The sequence below is a fragment of the Pavona decussata genome, unplaced genomic scaffold, assembly GCF_977016875.1.
Source record: "Pavona decussata unplaced genomic scaffold, jaPavDecu1.1 SCAFFOLD_150, whole genome shotgun sequence".
In the NCBI taxonomy this organism is placed as follows: domain Eukaryota; kingdom Metazoa; phylum Cnidaria; class Anthozoa; order Scleractinia; family Agariciidae; genus Pavona; species Pavona decussata.
This window is the reverse complement of record NW_028145562.1, coordinates 103893-127485: the sequence shown is the minus strand read 5'-3', so window position 1 is coordinate 127485 and position 23593 is coordinate 103893. Positions and strand designations below refer to the sequence as shown.

General features: G+C 36.8%; 2 protein-coding genes and 1 long non-coding RNA gene across 4 annotated transcripts in view; 1 reads left to right on the top strand and 2 right to left on the bottom strand.

Annotated features, from left to right (window-relative positions):
- Positions 1–2163: 2163 nt before the first annotated feature.
- On the bottom strand, positions 2164–12167 carry LOC146466202 (tRNA-splicing ligase-activating factor archease-like). Its single transcript, XM_085127661.1, has 9 exons — positions 12031–12167; positions 10677–10701; positions 10273–10283; positions 8850–8881; positions 6122–6200; positions 5254–5336; positions 4571–4623; positions 3736–3772; positions 2164–2441 (listed from the first exon to the last, which is right to left on the bottom strand). The coding sequence occupies exons 1-9, from the start codon at positions 12074–12076 to the stop codon at positions 2352–2354; spliced, it is 456 nt and encodes a 151-aa protein (XP_084983787.1). The 5' UTR covers positions 12077–12167; the 3' UTR covers positions 2164–2351.
- LOC146466201 (uncharacterized) lies at positions 12144–19942 on the top strand. 2 transcript variants are annotated; one of them, XR_014868088.1, is made up of 5 exons: positions 12144–12319; positions 12409–13189; positions 14803–14927; positions 16477–16651; positions 16880–19942. XR_014868088.1 is itself a non-coding variant. In XM_085127660.1 (4 exons), exons 1-4 carry the CDS (start codon positions 12263–12265, stop codon positions 16543–16545), a joined length of 1032 nt encoding a protein of 343 aa, XP_084983786.1. In that variant the 5' UTR covers positions 12144–12262; the 3' UTR covers positions 16546–19942. The 2 variants fall into 2 exon arrangements, 1 of the variants encoding a protein (XP_084983786.1); XM_085127660.1 differs by having other exon boundaries at positions 16477–19942.
- Positions 19678–23593, bottom strand: part of LOC146466198 (uncharacterized) — a 17422-nt gene continuing 13506 nt past the window's right edge. The window contains exons 7-9 of the long non-coding RNA XR_014868089.1: positions 21950–21991; positions 21531–21591; positions 19678–19997 (exon numbers count right to left, since the gene is read on the bottom strand). This is a non-coding gene — a long non-coding RNA (uncharacterized LOC146466198). The remainder of the gene's footprint in view (positions 19998–21530; positions 21592–21949; positions 21992–23593) is intronic.

The window sequence follows — 23593 nt, the reverse complement described above, 5'->3', positions numbered from 1 at the left end:
TCCTCGGGGAGGGGTAGGTAAGTGTCACTTTCATGGTTTTCTTGTGAACTCCCCCCAAAAATGGAGTACCCCAGAGATCAACGAAAGATAAGATCGCGTTCGATTGACCCTATTCCGGAATAGGAACACATGCAAATATGATGACAAGGAATCCCTCATATTAGTGGTTTTTGGAATTACAGTTTACTGGAGTACAAAATTAAATTAAATTAAATTATCATGTGTCAGCAAAAGTAAATGCAGAAATGTCTTCTCAAATTTACTTAAAAAGACAAATCTAATAACCATTCCATTTATTCTTATTCCAGAATAAAGTCATCGAACGCAACCTAAAATTTTCAATTCACCCACAAAGGGGGCCAAACAAATTCATGAGCAGATAAGATTAAAAACAAGTTTGTCATGCTTACATGTACTATAATAATACTTGTGTACCCAAATTTCTCTGTAAAAATTAGTACTGCTCATGGGGAAGTCCCACTGTTGTGAAATAAAAGGAGCCTATAATATTTAGAAAGGGTAGATTAGACATTTCCAATTCCCCATTATTTTACTACAGCAATCTGAAACGTCACTGATAGCTGGTTTTTGACTAACATTGCACATGTATCAGAGATGTCAGTGATAAGAGACTGTGAACACTATCTTACATTCACCAGCTTAACCCTCCTGCATGCACACAGCCTTACAACCCATGCATGTCCTTGTTTTACCCTGGTCGATCAATGTAGAGGCATGATGCTCAGAGAAGGGCTTTAAATTAAACTCCATCTCCAAAGCCATGGCTGCAGGCCATGTCTGCTGGTGCGTGGATCATGAAAAGACCAGCTGGTAGTGTTTCCAGTGCCTTGTCATTTAATATTACACGTGTTTGTGTGTAGGAACAGTTTTTTCCATCCTCATGATTTGCATTACAAAGTTCTGTTCACAGTTTCTGTGCAGTAGGGATCTGTGGGGACAGGGAAAAGTGAACAATAATGGGAAAAATTCAACCATTTTGACATCTCTTATGCCACTATCTGCTCCTGAATTTCTAAGGATGTATAGTTCAATCTATAGGGACTCAGGCTTTCAGGCCAAATTATGGTAACTGGTGGCCTTAGATTGATGTCATTCATGATAAACAAGTACCAAATTGTTATAATAAAATTTTAGTTTATTTTTTTTTTAAAGCATTTGTGAGATGACGTAAGGCAGAAAAAAATCTAAAAACAATTTTCAAATACCAAAAAATATTAAAAAGGAAAGAGGCAGGAGCTAGCAGAAAAATAATTATAAATTTTGTGAAAAACAGGAAGGAGAATGGAAACAAACTCTTTAGAAATCCTTCTTCCTCACTCTTTGCTACATTATTACTAGTTAAACGTCACTTAATTGATTTGAGACATTAGATGGTTAAAATTATTATTTATGAGATAAAAAAGTATTTAATTTTAAATTTAGACATGTGACAGGGAACATGTGACAGACATAGACATGTGACATGGGACATGTGACAGGGAACTTTACCAGTACTTAACTTCATCAGTGTGATCAATCCAATTTTATAATCCCCAACAAATTGGCCAGTGACAAATAAATATTTAAAAATAACTTCATTATTTTTTAATTTCTTATTCAGAGTTCTACAGACTGTCCACAATCCCCTACTTTCTCATGCACTGGCCAAATTCAATCACTGCATTTATTGCACTGAGATCTGTCTTTCTCAATTTCTCTTAACCCACCCCTAGCTGGTATTCTTATGTTCTTCCCAGATTTTGCTCTGCCATTAGTCTGCTTCCAAAAGAAAACAGGGGACTCTGGACAACAGTTTAAGGTTCTCTTAACCAATCTACAGTGTTATGAACATTTCCTCTGTGGTTTACAATTTTGTTTGAGATTCTTGAAGCTTCTTTGGAAGTCTATCTTTCTATCTAACCTTCCAAGGATGCAATCTGATCCATCTTATTCCAGAATGTTTGGTGGTAGTAGTAGTTGTACACTGTAGTACGAGGTAGATACTGTAGTATTGTTTTTGGTCATAACCAAAAGGACCATCCAATATTAAGGGCTGTCATTTGTAGTTGGCAAATTGACTTTTATAACAGGCAACTCTCCTGAAGATGAGCAGCCACTCAGTGTCTGGAAATGACAACACTTACGCAAAATTAATCACCAACTACAGCCATGAACATTATCAGAAGGTGCCTGTCTTAAATAATAATAATAATATTATTATTATTATTATTGGAGGCCAAATAAAGAACTTCACTGTGTATGTACTGTAGGGCATCAGTGTAACTTGCAATGATTGTAGCTGCATCAAGCAAGGTAAGTGCCACTCTGAGTTCTGATTTCCATGTATTTGTTTATATATCGATGATAACGTAAACTTCATGCTTGTTGTCTTCGTCATGAACTTGCATATTAGAGTAAGTTATCGCTTTTACTTCTGTGCCCTGAAAGTAAATTAAAGAAGATAATGAAATCAATTGATAAATCACTAAACTATCACGTTTAAGGTCTAGCTTGAAATGAGAATAAATGGAATTTATCATTTAATTTGCTAGGACGAATCTGCAAACTTTTGCTTGCACACAATATTCAATATACAGTTTGCATTCTAGTAACTCCAAAAGCTCTTATGAGAATTTTTAGCTTGATCATTTAGTCAGACTATTTAATGAATTGGTATTCTAAAATACAACCAATCAAATGAAACCTAAATTTCAAAAGTATTTAACATGGTAGCAGTGCTCATTGGGGGTCACTGTACTTACACGACAAATGGAACATAAACAGTTCACTAGTTAAAGAGCCAGAATCAATAGGAGTTACCTAACGAGTGCTGACATGAAACAAAATAATGATAAACTAATTAAAACTTAGTTCTTTTAAATACCAAACGTAACCCAACCATCCATATAATATTTAACTTTATAATCCATGAAATATTTTCGTTCCACGCGATTGGTCTAAACGCCTCACGTGACCGAATATACCCCAGCTAAAACTGGGGAATATCCGATGATATTCCCCAAGTGATATTCCCCAATTTAAAAAAACTTCAAGGCCCGTCTTGTTTACAATGAAAATTAATGTCGAGATGGGGGAATGGTTTGCTTTTGTGACGAAGGAGAGATAAACCTGCTGGTCGATAAAGCAGTATCAGAAAACAACATACACTCTAAACGTTTTTGACGTTAAACTGTTCTTAAATGAAATGTTCAAATACTCAAGCTCGTTGCTAAATGTTGCGAAAAATATTTGAAGGATAATAACCACAATAGCCTCCATTTGGCTTTAAAAATATGCTCAGATATTTGTCCTTAGACATTATCTGCTCCTCGAAGCTTACAGTTTTCCTCAAGCTTCGCTCTCGGAAAACTGTTCACTTCTCGGAACAGATAATGTCCGCGGACAAATATCTGAGCATATTTTCGCGCCAAATGGAGGTTATTGTTTACCTATACAGTACATAGTAAAATTTAAGAAGTACATAAAATACAATTCTGACAATCAGAATTTCTAAACAATTTCTCAAGACTTTTTTTTTTTTGGACAATCTTCTTACTTGATAGTAACTTAAACAAAAACAATGGCCCCAAAGATCTAAACAAGTGCTTGCCAAAACTGACCGTGCTAGATTTAGGAAATTATCAATGAAAATTCTTCGAGACTTACTGCAACAAAGGGTCATGTTAATAATCACATCTACTTAATGCATTCTACTTTTTTTAATTTAATGCTTACCTGTGGATGTTTCTCAAGGTCAAACTCTTCACCCCTCCTATAAAAGATAGAAATAAAAAAAAATAGAGTAAGAAAACTGACATCCACAAGGTCTTTAATTGCCTCTAAAGTGACACAAAACCATGAGAACAGTCACATTTCTGACGACAAGTTTTGCTTTCCAACTTAGGGGTGGGGGTTTATCTGCAAAAACATCTGGAAAAGGTTCTGCAAATCCTGATTAGGGAGAGTGCAGTCCACTTTTCACCCTTCAAAAACATGCCATGCACAAAGCAATATTAAGAAACAGGGTGCAATGAACTAGCATCCCATCTAGAAAAATCATAATACTATTAATATATAATTTCCAGACCTTTTGATAAGTGTTTCACACTTGATCAGAGTTGAACAAATAGCTGCTATGGTTCAAAATGTTTTGGGTTTAAAAATTTTCAAACCAGTTTGATTTTCATTTTCCTTTGTCTTGGATATTTATGGTAATAAATATTGCACAAGGAAAATAAAACTAAACTGGTTTGAAAAACTTTAAAGCCCCCCCAAAAATTATTTAATTAAATCACAACATAGCCATATCTGTAGGTGGGATACCTTGTCACACAACTCTTAATTTACCAAAGACATCAAGGTTTTAAGACACAAATATTTGATGCAAATTTTCAACTACATGAAAGCTGCTACATTAAATAATAGTCATCTGTTAATTAATAATAATTATTATTATTAGAAATAGATTATAATTTATAGTGATCAGTTAAAGTAAGTAAGTGAACTTTATTTAAGACAGGGTGGCCCAATCAGCTACCGGGCTGTTATCCTGAGGGGGCCTGTAACTCACCCAACTGCTCTGATCTTGAAATTTTCTCTGTCAAATTCTAAAATCTCAACCTCCTTTAAAATAAGCAAAAAGTAAAACTGATAAGCTGACTAAACACTGTACTGACAAAGGGTTGATCGATGTGTCTACTTTTTCCTAGCGTTTAAAGTATATATGACAGCATTTCTTTTATTTGCTTCATTATGTTAATGTTGTTCTCGTATGAAAATAAAAAGGATCCATTTCAATTTTTCTTCCCCGTATTTGAGGTGTATAAAAGCATCAAATGTCACTTCCGGTGAGATGCATGTGAGATACCACACAAGACAAGACAGGGGATAGTAGTGCTGCGGTGTGACACCAATACAGGAATCTTTAGTCTTATGGTTCCTCTTTTGCTCAGTTGTTTCATAATTTCTGAGTATTCAACAATCCTATTTCCATTCACACCGTTTCCTTCCTCTCCACACGAAAAACAACTAAAGAAGAGAGAAATCGCCAGACAAGCATATTTCCCCTGTTGACATCACAGCTCTATTTAAGTGTTAATGTGATTAGTACTAACTGCTGTGCTAAACACATTAACACTTAAAGCGATTATTAAATAAACTAATTAACTCTCACCATGTCAAATTTTTTTAAATTAACTGAGCATGGGGGACAAACCCTCTTAAAAATACAAAACTTATGTGTATTTCAGATACCTTCACAATGAAGTAAGGATCAGCACACATCAAGAACAGAAATTCGTCAAGAAAATGGAACAATAGATTTAGCATGTCATCACCTGTAATGATAAAATTCCAAGGCATATATATATATGGTCAAACCTAGGACATCTGGAATTACTGCTCAGCTCAAGAATCACAAAAGTAGTCCAGTGAGGACAGACAACAAAACACAAGCAAATCACAACTGCTCCAGCAGTGCATGGAACCCTGAAAAATCTGGATGTAAAGAAGTGTTGTGGTCCATTTCAAGGGATTGTTCATGTCACCATGCATAGATTAACTTTTAGATTGTTGTATTGGGTGGGTGCCTTGCAAGAGTCTGAGTGTCCCGTTCGTGCCTTTCCCTTTTGGGCAACCTTTTTAATATTATATTATGTAATTATCTGTACCATTCATATCCGTGTATATTGCCCACTAAAGTTTGAAAGTTTGATGGAGAAGGAAAGTGAATGACTACTACCGATAGATAACCATGATACAATCAAAACCTTCCACATTTCAGTCACTTTCTAAATTCTTGTTTACCTTAAATCATCTTCATTTCAGTTGAGGCAGTAGCCTGCTGCAAGAGGTCTATATTCATTCATTCATTCTTTTATTTATTCATTTGCAAATTCATCAATGGTACGTAGACAGACATGAGGACATCATGTCCCTTACTACGCTTTTCAATCCACCCAACCCATCCCTGTATCTATGCCTTTGTCTTCGAACTGTGACACTCTTGCCTTCCTCATCACTTACTGTACATCTTTGTTACCAGCAATGGACAACCAGGATTATAGTTTAAGGAGAACATTGTTCCTAGGATATACAATTTGAGTTGTGCTTGTTCACATACCTTCTGCAGTGATTTCTTCTGTTCTCACAATATCCACAGTGTCCAAATCTGTCATGTAGCCAAACATGGCTGTTGCTACCTTCAACGAAAAAAAAAAAAAAAAACGCATGCATTTACTGTATCTCATGCACGAGTATTTGAATTTAACTCTCAAGGTGGTTCCGCTGAAAAAGAAAGAGTATTTAAAATTGTCTAAGACTTGATCCAGTTCATGACTATGTTATGAGCATTACAAAAATGCAATAAAAAATGGGCGTCACCTTGCTCGTTTTTGTGCAACCTGGATGGCTATTATTAATAGTAAATAAATGACCCACGAGGTTTATATTAGGAATGCTAGTAATCAGAGAAGGGAACTATCATTTCTAGAAAATTAATTTCTTGCATTAAAATATCGAAGCAGTTCAACAAAATTTACTTTTAATTAATCTTTAATACACAACAAACTATTTTCATTGAACTGGAATTAAGATTATGAAAGAAATTAAAGATTTTGCTGCGTATGCACGTAAGCAGCACTACCTAAATATGTGCTTTTTAAAGCATTCAAATAAAAATATCCCAAAGAGTATTAAACTTTTCTTTAAATCGCGATATTTTGTGGTCAACCGTATGACAATCATTTAAATTGATGCATTAAAAAATGGGGGTCACCGTGCTCGTTTAGAAGAAAAGGACCATTTATTTTCCTGCCGAGCTTAACCTCAAGGAAATCCTGTAATGTTCTGCGTGCGCGCGCACAAATGCACGCTAAATGACGCGAAAAATTATGCGCAGCAAGGATGCGCAATGCAATTCAATGGAATCACCTTAAAGGACAGACTTAATTAGATCAAAATTTGTAGTTTTCTTTATACAGCTGTTTCGACAAAGGTTGTCCAAAAAAAGCGTAAAAGCGTATGGGACAATGCCGAAAGGTAGTCTAGGAAATACCCAATAAATTTCAACAAATACTCAGAATCCATATTGCCCGCCATCTCAAGTGTTCACAGTACAGTCGAGGGATAATGGATTCTGAGCTTTTATTGAAATTGACTGTGGGTATTTACCAGACTACCTTTCGGCTTTGTCGCATACACTTTTACGCTTTTTGGGCCAACCTTTGTCGGCACAGCTGTATATATCATGCTATTTGTAAAAGAAGTCTTATCACTTCCCAGTGATGAAGGGCTGAAGTTTTAGCTGAAACACTGGCATGTTAATTAAACATGTTTTTAATATCACATCATCCTATATAATGACAGTAATCCATCTCAATTCCAGGAAAAAAAATAAAACAAATTCAAGGACATAAGTATGGTGGGCCTATATCTGTGGAAATAGAGAGAAGGGGGCTTATAACCAGAATAGACTTTGTTGACATGAATTGTATATGTTACAGGTCAAATTTATTTTCAGGTTAAATGTATTTCAACCTAGGTCATTTTTTTTTAACCTAGGTTAATATTACGGATTAGACCTAAGCAATGGTTTAAGGGTTAGGGTTTGGTTGGGGTTTTGGTAACCTACTATGATGACAATAATTGAACAAAGGGCATGCTTTAAGGTTCACCAGGGTTACTGATTAGGTCTAAGCAATGATTAAAGGGTTAGGGTTTTGTTCAACTACGCATGTGCAAAGTTTTGCATAACTTAAGTTTTGACCGAGGAGGCCTGGGCGCCACATGAGTAAGAAAACAAAGAAATATAGGAAAATCTGCAACGATTCCACGATGGCCTAGTGGTAAAGGTGATGGATTACAAACCCGGAGGTCGAGAGTTCAAGCCCTGAGTAAGTACAGATAAAAATCTTTCTTTCGTTGTTACTTGCAAAACATTAAATTGGGGTATGGGGTGGGCATGGTAACTAGTGGGGGAGGTAAAATAGAACAGGGGGGTGAATACGAGAATAAGAGAGGGGAGGTTGGTGGGAAAAAGGGAGGAGGAGTTTTTTATTACCTAGGTTAAAAAAATAACCTAGTTAGATTTAAAATTAACCTAGGTTGAAAAAAATGACCTAAAGTTAATTTTGACCTGTAACATATACATGGACAGGAGGGTTTATAACTGAAATTCTTTGTTGTTTACATGTAAATAGGCGTATAAGCGAGAAACAGAGGGAACAAATATAACAAGGATTTCATGATAGCGAGATAATGAAATTGAACTCACAGTGCGTAAAAAGATGACAAATGGCACATTTACATGTACCTATAATTCTTAGCACACAAAAACCACCGACCACTCAGGGTCTTTAAATACATGTAATATAATTTGTAGTAACTCTGTGGGACATTGAAGAACCCACTCGCTGTTCGTAAAGAGTAGGGGATGTAGTTCCCAGTGTTGCAGTCTGGTCTTTGTGTGTATTGGTCTGGGTGGGTGGGGTGAGATCACATGTAGACTGAGGCGGCAGCCAGAGGGGCCTTGTATATGCTGGATATGATTGGTTATTGATTGTAAATTCACACGGACTGATTTAACAAAAGACTTCACAAAGACTTCACAACTCTAAAAATGTTCATAAAAAAAGCACAGAAAAGTTCTAAAACTTCAAATCTAGCATACACAACGTTGTTAGTACTGGGACAAAATTTGCAAAAAAATACGGCTTTCTATAATTTTGCTCACTGGCTGTGTTAGGATCATAACGTATCATCTAACATTTGGTAAAATGTAAAGCTATCATCCTTTTCCATACGGTGGATTATACACTAAATATGACACTAATTATTTATAACTCCCGTACCTGTTCAAAAGCTTCCTTCAGATCATCACCCCCTTAATGGTTTAACATTGCCATTAGCATTGTCTTGAATAAAGGAAGAATCATACTATGAATAATAATAACAAAGAATTGATGGGATTGAAATTCAGGGACTAAGGTCCACGATAAACAAACAAATAATTTTTCACAACCTTGAGGGAAAGAAGTAAACAATTTTCACCGAGACAGAAAGTCAGGAATTCTGAAAAAACGTGGCTGATCTGGTTTAGTTATCGCTAAACAACAATACAATAAGAGAAACTAAACTTTATCAGTGATTCTCAATGACTTTTTCCAATAGTTTTAGCTTTAAATTCTACATTTGGTGTCAGGATGAAAACAGCAGGAAAAACAGATTTATGCCAGAGCAATTCTCTCTAAATAAATCACAAAGCGTAGCGAATTGAAAGCCAAAAAACGAGACTCAAGTTGATTCAAGATAATCAAGCGACAGTCGCGCCTGTACTTATACTTCACTGTTAAAATCTCATGCATGACTTGTCATGGTATGGAGCTTTGAGCCAATCACAAGCACTGGTAAACAATGAGTAATTATGTATTAGGTTTGGCACATGAGAAGAGCAGTGTCTAAATCAGCTGCCGCTCTAGAGTCACATAATGCGGCAGACCCTGTCGAAGTCAATAAAGTTTGCCGCATCAAATTAAAAGTGCCATACCAAACTGATTCAGACATCGCTCTTTTGCCGGACTTAAATTATCAATTAGGTCCGACACTGATGTGTCTGCAGTGTCTGGATCAGGCCTCATGCTTGTTAATAATGATTATTAACAAGCACATAGGAAATCACTGCTTTAAAGGAGGTTTGAACCTGGTAAAAATTTGCTTTGCATTTCTCCAACAATAATGGTTTGAAGTGATCAGAATAAACTGTCAGAAAAAGTTCACTGAAGATTAACATGATAAATAATTATGTAATGTCACGCAAACAGTTTGGTGCGAATTGAGTCCAATATTAGTGGACATTAAGAGATGGTGAACATTTTCGAGTCGTCACGACACCATCCGATCAGACTCATGCAAACAGTTTGGTGTGAATTGAGTCCAATATTATTGGATATTAAGAGATGGTGAACATTTTTGAGTCATCATCACACCATCCAACCAGACTCAATTCAAGCCAAACTATTTGCGTGATATAATATATTAATTATTTATTATGTTAGTCTTCAGTGAACTATTTCTGACAATAATGGTTTCAGAGGTTATATATCAAACACTTTTAAGAGTGTTTCATCCTATTACAAACACCTCAAAGTTGGCTGTATGGTTTTGCCTCATTTTTTCAAAACACTTCTCAGTTTTTGGAAATCGGATGAAACACTCTCCCTTACAAGTGTTTGATATATTACAAGAAGAACAACAGACAAATAATGTAAAGGATACAAGCATGAAGCCTACAAATAGAGAAAAAAATATAGTGAATAATTATTGACTGTTTTTTTTATTTATTTATTTTTTTCACCTCTTATAAATTACATTGAAACAAAAGAAAACAAATGCACATCAAATCATGTGAATGTGATCAGTCCCTTGGGCACAAATAAACAATACTCCTAGTTGCTTCACGCTACAGAAACCTGGTTAAGCTGCAGCTGTGTGGCTCACTTAGGCTGGAGTACGACTTAACCTTTACCCTATATAAAAGTAGCAATAGCTATCTAATGGTATTTCCATAGCTATAATAATTATTGCTACTTTTATTGCTCCAGGTCCTTGAGTATAAATAAAGTTATGTTTTTTTTTTAATACTTGGCATTTTTAGGCATCAACTAGAACAGAGTACTTACTGTACATCAGCAGTGTGATCCAAATCTATGATGAGATATAACAATGAAATTAATGCCAGAGTCAACAGTGCGAACAATTAGTAACGTAAGTATTGGCCCCATGTCGGTAGCATATTACCCAACTATTGGTTACACTTAGCCATGTATCTCCCAACAAGCATACAGTGTACATGTCAGTCAATAGACAGCTGAGTTTCAATCTACCTTGGTCCATAGTTGACCAACATATTGACTGAGCATCATTTGACATAGCACCTGACCAGTAGGCAGAGCAAATGCATTAGTGCACTCATGAGTCTTCAGAAAAAGGCTAGATGCAAGTGCAAGATCTCATCAAGTTCTACCATACTCTGCAAACTGATTACCTGACAAGGCAACCAAGTAATCCTCGTGGGTCAGCTAATATATCAACCAAGTGGCAGGAGGCAGTGACGAGCAACACACTGTGGACAGCTGTCTTTCATATGCATAGTACACATGGGCTAAACTGAAGTAGGGTTCAACTTAGAGAGCCTTTATAACATGCATCAACATTCAACAACGCAGGGCTGTCAACTCTCCTGGATAATCCAGGAGTCTCCAGATTTTGAACCGTATCTCCCGGTCTCCAGATTTATGTCTGTAATCTCCAGATTTTGAGGCGTATCTTCTGGTCTGCAGATTTCTCCAGATTTATGTCTGTAATCTCCCGGATAATTGACGAAGTTTACCATGTTTCGTAGGCTCGACTCTCTTACAAGAAAATCTGAAATGTTGAGCTTTTTTTTTTTTGCTGGTGAAATGTACGTTTCCCTCCTACTCCCCCCCCCCCCCCCCCCTTCTTCCCCCAACGAACCCGTGAATTTGGCCTTGACCCGACGACTGATAGCCTTTATTTTAAAACGATGAGTATTAAAGCTACATGAGCTTGTGGGGTCGTTTGCAATTAACTGATTACAAGTAAACTAAAGAAGCTAAAAACTGGGGGTATATACAGACAAAATGTTTGAACTAAATTAACGCTTACAAATATGAAATCATGAGCATAAAATTAAGTATATACAAAGTCATCTTTTCTAAAATTACAAGTGGATGCAGACGTTATCTTAAGCTGGTTAGCTCTGTACGGCGATTTGCCGGGGAAGTCATGTTCTCCACATTTGAAGACGTATGAGGTTGACAGCCCTGACAAGGTATGATACACTATTCATCATGAACAGAAGTTGAAGCATTTGTTGATCAGTGCATTTTTTTTAATAAATGGTAAACTTTAATTATAAAGATCTTCACTTCATTTTAATTTTATTTACCAGATCAAAGAACATGTCGATATACTGAATACACTATAAGCTTACTGAATACAGTCTGTACTTACACTCGTACTTGACAGGTTTTTCTTCAGCAGCAGCATTTGTCGCCATCGTGATTCACGAAAAGGAAGCAATGACTGCCACAAAAAATGCAAGTACTGCAATTTCTTTTCGCCACTGACTTACACCACGATTTCACCACATGTCCAAATTAAAAGATCCGCCATTGTGATTGAGCCTGCGATCCCTTCGTGCTCAGTGATTATGCGCAATAAGCATCTTTTTCTCTAAACCAAGATGGCGGGACAGATGGCGGCAGATTTGAGTATTGTAACTGCAGCTGTAGTTATTCAGGTAATTTCATGACAAATGTTACCTTACACCCGAAATTCTTCTTGCAATGTGAAGGATTTTGAAAAAGCATTTGTTTTCTCTTTTAACAGGCACATGTGCGTAGTTTTCTTGCGCGTAAAAAGTTGCTGAAAGTTCGGAAAGAGTTTGAAGAAGTTTTTAGCGAGTTGGAAAGAGATTACAAACTTGTGTGCTGGAAGAGAAAAGGCTTTGGACTGCCGTTGATAACCTCTGATCCTTTAATGTTAAATGGTGCGAGCGAGGAAACGAACTTGAGCACCAGACAAAATGGTGACGGTCAAAAAACAACAAACGAGGGTTTTGATTTTCGCGGTGGTGAACTTTTATCAAATGCGGCTAAGGATGGAGCTAATTCAGACACTGAGCAATATTCCCTCGTTAGTGGGAACTTAAATCATTATACATTACGCAGGGAACAAGATGATAAAGAAAGAAATGCAGATGATGAAGTTCCTTGGCCAGAAAGACCTTTCAACTCTGAGAGATACGATGAAGACTTATTGCAGAACCAAGGTTTTCTTCCTCAGGCTGTGCAAAGACAAGAACAAAAGGGTGAAAGAAACTTCCTTAGAGAAAAAAGTTCGGAAAGGTTGGAGCCTTCAGATCTTACTACAGAAGGAACAGATGGTGGTGGAGATGACAAATATGCCCACAAAATTTCTGAATTTTCTTGTTCCGCCTCTCCACTAAGCAGCACCCTAAAATATACGACAAGTGATGAATGTGAGATGAAGAGAAAAGCTGAGCATGACAATACATCTGGAACATTGCTGCCACAACATATGCTTGGGAAGCTTCATTTAAGAGATCAAGCACTGCTCAGTGAAAGTTGGATGACTGACAGGTCATTTGGTAAGCAGTTAATACAACCAACTCTTGGTTACTATTGACTGCCTGATTGTGCTTGTATAGGAGTCAATATGTATGGAGCAGGGATGATACAGTGGTGAGACTACTCATCTTCCACCATTGTGACCCGGGTTTGATTCCCCGACTCAACATCATATCTGGGTTGTGTTTGCTGTTGCTTTAATTTATGGGGGCACTTCAGTTTTCCCCACTCCTCAAAACCCAATATGTCCAAATTCCCAAATTCCAATTCCACCTTAAAGTGTACCAGTAACTATTGCTCTGCACTAATTACTTTGACTCTTAAAGGGGCACTGTCATGGCGATTTTGCTGTTTTTTTGTCAAAACAAGAAGAACTTGAAAAAATTGGCCAATTGTTTTCAAGTAGCAATCCATTTCCATCCTTGCCATCCTTAGCCAAACATAAGTAATACTATTAATGGAATGGTTAGTTATGTAGGATATGCAGTCTCCCCCAAAAGTGTCTCAACACATCAACAAAGACATTAGCCAGAACACCATGTCCACATTGACAAGACATGGATTTTGGACAGAGATCCAGACTGGCTTACAAGAGGAGTTCGGGAGGCAATTTACATCAGAGCCCACAAGCCGACCCTAAATAGAGACGAGGGGAGATACAACCTTCCAGTGATCTGGACAAGGCTGGTCAGGACACATGTCACGTGACCTGACCAAAGCATTGTGAACAAGGCTTTAGCAGAGTCAAAAGCTTAGAATTTTACTTTCATACAGTGTAGAGTCAAAAACTTATAAATTCAACTGATAAGTAATACAGTCGGACCTCTATTAAGCGGCCACCCTGGGGACTTTGAAAACTGGCCGCTTAATAGAGGTTGGCCGTTGAATAGAGGTATCGAATACAGCACTTTACTGACAAAATAATAATTCGGGACTTTGGAAAGTGGCCACTTAACGGAGGGTGGCCGCTTAATAGAGGTCCGACTGTACTAGTTTCTGTGCATTAATTAGTAGGGTTATTGTTGACAAAACTAAACCATTATTTTAACGATTCTGTCAATTAAAGAATGTTCTTTGGCCATTCAAAGTAACACTAAACTAGGTGACACTGCCCCTTAAAGTAAAATGATTAGATATTTATAATTTATGTAAAAATCGATTTCCGAAATGTTTTGAATCTAAGATGTTGCTCCAAAGACAGAGGTATTTTTGTGCCATGTGAAAAATGCAGATCTTTGCAAGCTACACGTAGGGCTGTTGGAATCCAAAAGGAAAATGTGGGGGTAACTGCACATTTTTCAGAGAATGACTTTAAAGAACTTTAAAATACATAACCTCATCCTTAGTAGAGGGGGAGTGGGTGTGTAACTCAACCTCCCAAACGTTTTATTATGACTGTTTTGGGGGATTAAGGAGAATGAACTAGCTTATTTGTCATTATCTAATACAAAAACTTTACAGCAAGTTGGTGGTCAATCTGATATCAACAGTATGGATTTTTTCAATTTTGCAATACTTTGCATTTCTCATGGAAAAATAATACTCAATCATGAATTAATAATTTTCCATCCTTTCATTTTACAGTAGGAGTACTGCATGTCATATCTTTGTATTCATTCATGATTTTCTTCAGATCCAGTAACAAGTGATGAGTCGACTACAGACCTTCCTTCTGATGCTGTTAAGCTACGTGAACTAAGGGAACATATTGCCATGGAATTGCTGTGGACTGAACAAGCAATACAAAGCCGGAAAAAGGTCAGAAATTGTCTACATGTATCACTTGAATGTTTGGTACATACATGTAGGAATACTACATGTATCAGAAGAAACTCAATTAATTATTTTAATTATTAATATAACTGCAATGCTTGTACAGCAGATAGATAGCAGGGCGGATTTACAGTCAGTCTATGTCATGCATGACGAGTTTTTCCGAGAATGAAATGAACATTCAAATTCCTCTTTGTAAGGTGTGGTACTTGAATGGAATCTTGAAGATTCCTCTAGAAATCTTTCCAGAAAAGATGTATCAAACGAAAAATAATTCAAAATACTTAAGAAACAACAATTATAATATTTATGCATTGCATTTTTTTAAATATTCAGTGTTGTAATGTAAAGAAAAATTCATAGCTTTATTACGCCATCAATAAACCAGGAAACGTTCTACAGGAACTCTGAAATCTCGCTGGTAATGTTCAAAACTGACATGTAAAACTCCTTTCAAATTGTAAAAACACTGGTTGCATGTGATGTAGATGTAGATTGACTGTAATGTGGAAAGAGCTAACAAATTATGTTAGAATTAAAGCTGGCACTCATGAAGTGAAGAACAAAATCCGATCGCTTAAAGGGCCCTAGTCAGCCTAGCCTGCAATGCAGGCGTATTTTTGGAGCGGGAGCGCTGAATAATCCTTCGTTGCTGTCATTTTGGGCGAGGAAGCGTGAGAGGGCTGGAGCGAGTCAAAAGTGACCCTAAGGGAGAGGACGACTGGCTGAGAAATAAAGGAGGCTCTCATTTCCTGCCCCTTCCCCCCTCCCCCTCAGCCTCCTTCAAATACGCGAACTAAATTTATTATTCAGCGCTCGCCCATGAAAAACGCCTGCACTGCAGGCTATAGTCAGCCACACCTTTGTTTTTGTTTATATGCGAGAGTTTGGCTATTATATTTTATTCGGAGCATGTGGAAATGAACAAAATTACTGTGAAACTACTAAAGATAATGAAACATATTTTCAGGAACATAACTTACAGTAAAGCTATAAGATTTCGCTTCACCATGCAATATCAATGATTTCGAAGGCATCGAAAATGGCGGAGGCTGACTAGGGTCCTTTAAGTTTTGACTGTTTTCAGATTTTTTTCTTTTTTTAATCCGATTCTTAGTTCTTAGCTTTTACAGTTTTTATACCATGAATTGTTGTTCATTTTTTGGTTTCTAATTTTTAGTATATACTTGACCATGGATTACCTGTAAACTAGCTGATTAAGCTAAGCATAAATCCCACGTTAAATAAAGTATTGTTATCGTTATCGTGATATTTTGACCAGTCAAACTTGTCTTCTACAGGGCCCAAATAAGAGTAACAAAATATAACAGCTCTAGAAATTAAAAAATTATGAAGATGCTGCTGTATATTAAGTGGCTTATAAATGAAGGGCTGGGAGCATACCCCCCTCCCCCTCCCCCCAAGAATGGCAATAGATAATACTTTAAGTTCTGCCACCAAACTTTATTGTTTTCAGGAACATACTACATATATATTGAAAAATAATAATTATAAATATTTACTTTTTTTTCAGTATCTGGGTTTACGAAAGGGACTGGCACAATCAGACCAAGATGGCAATTCAGCTGTTGACTGGGAGTAAATCAAGACGTTAACTGTTTTCTCAATACTCCACTCACAAGACAACGGCATGCAACAATGGCACTAAAAGAAGTTGGTCATTTGCAACTCGTAGTCTGTATTTAACAGTAAGTTGAAGTTAACCCTTAATATCAAAGAACAAATTTTCCTATCTTGTCGCCATACTTTTCTTATAACTACTAGAGAGAAGTTATTAAAATATCAAGAAAATTCACCTTGGGTTATCATATCCTTAATTTCTCATGAACTAAGGGTTTGAATAAACATTGATATTACAAGGAGGAATTTGATGCTGATCACCATTAGGGCTTAAAGGCTGTAGGCTAAGCTTGTAGGCTCAGGCCATTCTAGAGAGTGAGGAAAGTAACAGAAAGCAAGTGCAAACATAAAACACACTAACTGGTTGGAAATGGAAAGAAGTGGATGGCATCTCATGGTTGGTAAACGTCTAACACAAATGTGTGGCTCAAGGAAAGTTAAGAATGGTGCCTTGTTCTGTGCATCTCAGGATAAAACTCCAATAATATTTTCTTAAAAAGATGTTTTTGTGCGGTTTATGCATGACTATGTGGAAAAAAGTAGATCTTGGCAAGTCAAAAAAGAAAATTAGGGGTAACCACACATTTTTGGAGATAATTTGCTAAGGTTGTACTGTCACAGAGTTTGCTGTTTTTTAATTAAAGCTACACAAATATTTAACAAAGAACCTTTTTCGTCTGAAATGAAATTATTTGTAGAGCACGGGATGGAAAATATTAAGTGATTTCTCCAATGAAGATCAATTTATAAATCAAGTTTTAGCAATTTGTCCAAAATACACAGGAAGAACTTGAAAAAATTGGCCAATTTTTACAAGCTGTAATCCATTTCCATCCAAGCCATCAGCAGCAAAAGGTAACACTCGTTTATGTATACTCGTAGGGTAATAATTTTTAACAAATTATACTGAACCATTTTTAACATTTCCATTGATACAAATATGTATTTTCGGTATTCAGAGGTGAACTAGAAATCGGTGGCACTGCTGATCTTTTAAGGTCTTTAGCCCTTGCAAACAAAAATAATGCTAAGATCTGTTTTTCCTGCATAGTCATAAACTGCACAAAAATACCTCAGTATTAGGAGGCACTGTCCTTGACTGAAAGACCAAACAGATTCCACATTTTCATTGGGTGTCCTGTAACCTAAAGGAAGCAATTTTTGCATGCACTTGCATGGATCACTAAGAAAAAGCAAGGTACACACACACACACACTTTACAAAAACAAAATTCAAGCGGAAGAAACAAACAAAGGTTGTAGAGAAAGTTAAGAAGAAGCCTTAGGGCAAGTGATAGGGCTGATGTCTATCACTCCCTGCCGAGTAGCTAAGAGTGATTTCCTCCTCATCACATTATCATGCATGCCAACAACCTCTTCTATGTTCCTTTCCTTTGTTCATTTGTGACGTGGGCTCCCTGTTGAAATATCTTTATTATTAAATTATAATGCGCAGTAAAACTATCTGTATGCACATTATCAGAAAGCAACACAGGGTGCATAGCATAACCTGTGAGCCAAGCGAAACTTAAAATAGCATGTGAATAAATCAATAAAATACATATACATATATAAAAGTCATAGTCTAGATGTCTGAAAGTCTAAAACTCATGGCTGGTCTATCAATCTTGGTATAATATAACATTATCATGTTACTACTTTGAAAGTTCTTGCAATGTTCAGCGTCGCCGATAAAACCACCTTCTGCATTCTCTCTAAGACTTGAGTAGTCTTTCTCCCAACCAGTTATTATTATTATTAATAATTATTATTATTATTATTATTATTATTATTATTATTATTATTATTATTATTATAGGGGGGAAGGTGGGGATTGGTGCTGATTAAACTATAGACATTCACATGTTCTCCTTTTACAACAGCTCAAAAAATACTGGACTGTGAAGACACTCAACTTCATCTTCAGTCGTCCTTTGCACACATCTGCACGACTGTGCTCTTTGTGATGCACACATTGCAAACATTATTGTTTGTACTGCCCAATTTTTGCTGCTCTGCGCGACAGCATTTGCCTCCGCTGTTCATTTGTTGATTGGTTGCTTTCGGCATCCGATCAGAGAATAAACGAATGTAAATATATGAAACATATATTTTGAACTCCGGATCTGAAAGCCTGAATTTTTTTTTTTTCAGGCTTTCTTTTCGCAACTGCTTAAGTTGCATACCAACTGCGAGGATCTTTACAATCATTTATTCATCCTTCGCGGGTATATTACGAACCGTTTCTCGAAAGTCCCAGTAACTTGCGGGCTCAATAAGTATATTTTTAAATATTTTTTCGCCAATTACAGTGATCACAGACTTGGTTCTTGGCCACTGTTTTCATCGAATTACAAGATTTTAAAATTTAGTATTCAAAGCTAACGCAAATTGACTTTTAAGAAACATTTATCACCGGGACTTCGAGAAATAGCCTGTTCTAGGCTTCTGGAGAGTCTCAAGATCTCTTCCCCTGTCCCCCCTCGCCTACCACACTGAGTTACAGAGCGGAACGGAGATATGCTTCAATTTCACGTAAATCTGGAACAGGCTATTTGAGAAACGGCCCCTAGAGCACTGCACCTGCATCGCCGAGGTCATGGGTTCGAATCCCATTCGAATTCAAGCCTGAATTTTTTCAGGCTTTCTTTTCGCAACTGCTGAAGTTACGTACTAACTGCGAGAATGTTTCTTCTATTTGATAAGAGAATAGTTGATTGTATTTTCAAGATTTAATGTAAATTTACATCTGGTCGTTCATTTATCTCCTCGGACTATAACCCCCTATATAACTACCGTCATCCTCTTTTGGACAACGATTTAATAAGACTGTTTGCCTGATTATTTATTGATTTAATGGGGTACTTAAAACACAAGAAAAAACCGCAACACAAACCACACTGAGTTACAGAGCGGAACGGAGATATGCTTCAATTTCACGTAAATCGCATGCAATGCTAGCCGGCAAGCAAGCTCTCTTTTTTTGGAGATGGCCTTTTAGAATGCGCTTGCTAAAATTTCTCACTCGCTCACACAGACATTCTCTCAATATCATGCCAGTTTTGCAACCGCAAAACGAAAAAAAAAAGGACAAATTTATACGAAGGCAACAGCTTTATTTTTTCCACTACTTTCCTAGTTTTCTATAAAAAGTCACATTGCAAATTCTAATCGTTGTTTACAAGAAACAAGGTACAGAACCTTAGATGTATCTTAATATACAATAGAAGTTGTTAAGATATGGTAAAACCCAGCAGCAACTATATCCTGGCAAGCAAAACTTTTGTGTTAAATACAATGTAGTCGACATGCTAAGAAACGTTGAGCTGTGAAATCAGACTCTTCCAAAAAAAAAAACAATCAACAAGCAACAGCACGGCTGTTCAGCAATGACATTGGCTTCACTCAGAATAAACTGCAATGAAAAGACAACAAAATTAAATAGATGAAACGACCCTTGCAATTATTTATGCAACTGAATAAGCAGATGCAAAAAGGAAGCCTGAAAAAAAATTCTGGATTGAATGGGATTCTAACTTAGGCTTGAATGGGATTTGAACCCATGACCTGCGTGATGCTGGTTTATCAAGCACACTGGGAGCTGTCCATATTGTGAGTTCATACCCAAACTCACAATATGACCAGCTCCCAGTGTGCTTGATAAACCAGCATCACACAGGTCATGGGTTCAAATCCCATTCAAGCCTAATCTTTTTTCCCAGGCTTTCTTTATTTAACTTGAGCTAAACAACTGCAAGGGTCTTCTTCTATTTAACCTGTCACCAAAAGTTTAAACACGTTTCATTTATTCATATTCATTTAGACAACCAAATATTAAAGCTGCAGAACTGAGCAAGTATGCACAGGAGTTTGTGCTCAGTAGCTCTACTTCAAACAACCACCTTGAACAGCATAATAGACACATCTAAAGGATAGGTTTTCATTTGAATGATCCCAATTTAGGATTTTATCCCGTAAATTACAAGCACCTTGTACATAGCATAATAAACAGCACCACTATAAAGTACTGTGAATGGTTACACTGAAGTACAGTTGACTCCCGATAAGTTGAACCAATTTTCTTTTCCCTTCAGGTCATTTTTTATAATTTTGCCCTCAATAACTTGAAGTCCTAATAACTCAAACCTTTTTCAATTTCCCTTGAAGGTTCAAGTTATCGGGAGTCGACTGTACTACATCCCTCAAACCAAACTTCTAACCACCTTTAACAGCATGAGTAGTAGTCTTAAACGGGCATTGTCATGGTGACTTCCCTGTGTTTTCCCCAAAACTACGGTATGTAAAAAGTGATAGGGTACCTTTTCTCCATCATCAAATTGCTCTTAGAGCAATGACAAGAAAAATTTTTTTAATACAAGTTATTCATTCTGGGAATAACAACTGTAATCAGTCTTAAAATGATTTCTCTTCAATACACAAGAAGAAGAATAATCAACAGTAGTCTCTGTGTACTGGTAGGGAAATTGTTGACAACTGAACCATTTTAAAATGATAATTTTAAGGTTTCCATCTATGCAACTGGTTTTTCAGCTATTTTAAGTTATGCTACCAATGGATGACATTGTCCCTTTAATGACAGGGAAAGTTCTAGCAGCTTTCATTTAATGCGCCTTTCAATAACACGCAGACTCTGAACTTCAACCCAACTAACAGTTTCCATGTCTTACTGCTGTCAATCATAATTACAGCGACAACCAGCAAACTGCAATATACAGAAACCGACCAAGTGGATCAAAATCCGCCAATCACAGTGCAGGGACATGACCTTTTGATTCCATTAAGTCAAACGCTTTTGGTTTCTTCGATTTTTTTTTGTTGTTGTTTTTGTTTTCTGCAGATATTGATGGTGCAGTAAACAGCTACTGACAGAAATGTATTGCTCCTGTATTAAAGATTCTAATTTGCAATGCCTGCTTAAAATACTTACGCAATCAACAACACAGACATCACCAGTCCAGCGAAACCTCTGACAGAGACAGCTCCACTCGCTGTAGACAGAACAGAAGTGTCACTAATATGGCAAAGTTACAGTTAAATGCAGACAGTCCTACGTTTTAGATTATGAAAACTCGGGATAAATTTTCATTTCCACACCGATTGTGATTCATCAAAGTAATCACTTAATTAGTTTTGTTTTTACGCCACTCAATTGAAAAACACATTCATAAAGAAAAAAAGAAATACTTGTCTAATATCTAAACTGTTGGAAGACCTCACAAGCTGGAAGACCTTACATGCTTGTCGTTGTTGGAGCTCAAAGGGTTAAGATGCGTTTAATTGAAAAAAAGTACAACAGTAAATTAGCCTAGAAAAAAAATAGTCAGTATACAATCAAAAAAGACTCACTTGGTGAAGGTGCAGCTTCTGTTGGGCCAGTGGTAGGCTTGCCTAAAATAAGAAAATAAAAAAACCATTTTGTTAATATGTACAATTTTGATCACAGGAATGTAGCTAAACTACAATACTTGTCACAATTCCTTTAATGATACACCTGCACTACCGCTTAAATGTAAGTTGACAGTCTTGACGTAGCATTGGGGCTCAGTTCACTCAAAATTCGACTCAATCAATACATGCGAGAATCGCTAAAGCCGCCGTTACACGTTGAAACTTTTAGCTGAAACTTGTGTGCAACGGCAAACGAGACAAGTTTCACGAAGTGGTGTTACACGGTGAAACTCTTGTTTTTTCACCACTGCGACCGTTGCGAGCCGTTGCAGAAGTAGAAAGCGGGTCTACTTTTCGTGAAACTTGTCTCACAAGTTTCAACGTGTAACGGCGGCTTAACAGAAACATTTATGATTATTCATTGTTTTGAGCAAACAATTTAGAGCAATTGCAGGCATGGGACACTCCATAAGTGCAGAAACTGAAAAGGCCACCGCAATGGATCAGGCAGCACAGAATTAATTTGTCAGTGAAACTTAAACATCTACCAAAGAAACAACATTGGTCTCGCCACCGGCACAAACATGAAAATCTTCAAAGGAACTAACCCGAAAAATACAAGAAAATGCCACAAGTGATAGAATTTGGCTGGCTGCAGCACGACTTAAATCTCATTCGGTGTCAAGTGTTATTGACCGATAAAAAACGTGTTTGGATATTTTATCAGTTGCTACCTATTTTGGACTCTACATGCAATCAGCTTTTCCAGAACAGGGCCAAAATGGCGCGTTTTAAAATCTCTTGGTGCAAGAAATTGACTTTTTGGGTTGACAATAACATTCTCCATTTAATGACTCTACAACTATAAACACACCGCCAGACAACAAACATCGTGCCATTTTTATCAAAGTGCCTCCGATGAGATGCATTGTTCAGGTCAACAGATTCAGTCTTTTCAAATGGACAAATTAGTCCGTCTCATCTCTACAGGTTGTCAAAAGGTGGCTTTTCAGGTCATATTATAAACTTAATTTGATTTTGAGATGACATTACCGCTTTATAATGACGGTTAGATGGGAGAAAATACATTCCATATTGGGCGGAGTCGCGAAGAGACGAAGCCCAATACAGAATATATTTTCTCATAACCCCGTCATTATAGAGCCGTAATGTCGTCTTAATCTGGAATTTAGTCTTTTATCGCAATACAAACATTTTGTTGGAGGATGAAAACGGATGAAAGACAGATCGTGCGCTGATTGAAAGAGAAATTCTTACTTCAGTCAAACTGTAGCCATGGTACTATCCGTACACCAAAACTTTTTCTCGGGGTGGGTTATTTAAATTTTTGGCTTTAATTGCAAATTAAAATGCAAAAATTTACAGTCCATAAAGTACCTTCCATTGATGAAATGGAAGAGCTAGTAGGTTTAAACATTTTACCAGCAAATTTTATTGAAAATTTGATACCGCTGCTAGATATTAAACAACCACATGAAAAGAGTGATAAATAAGCTTAAACCTCACAACCGGAAGCAAGAATAAAAAAAAAAGCAACCATACTAGTACCCAAAAACAAAAAAGAGCATTATTATCCTAGCT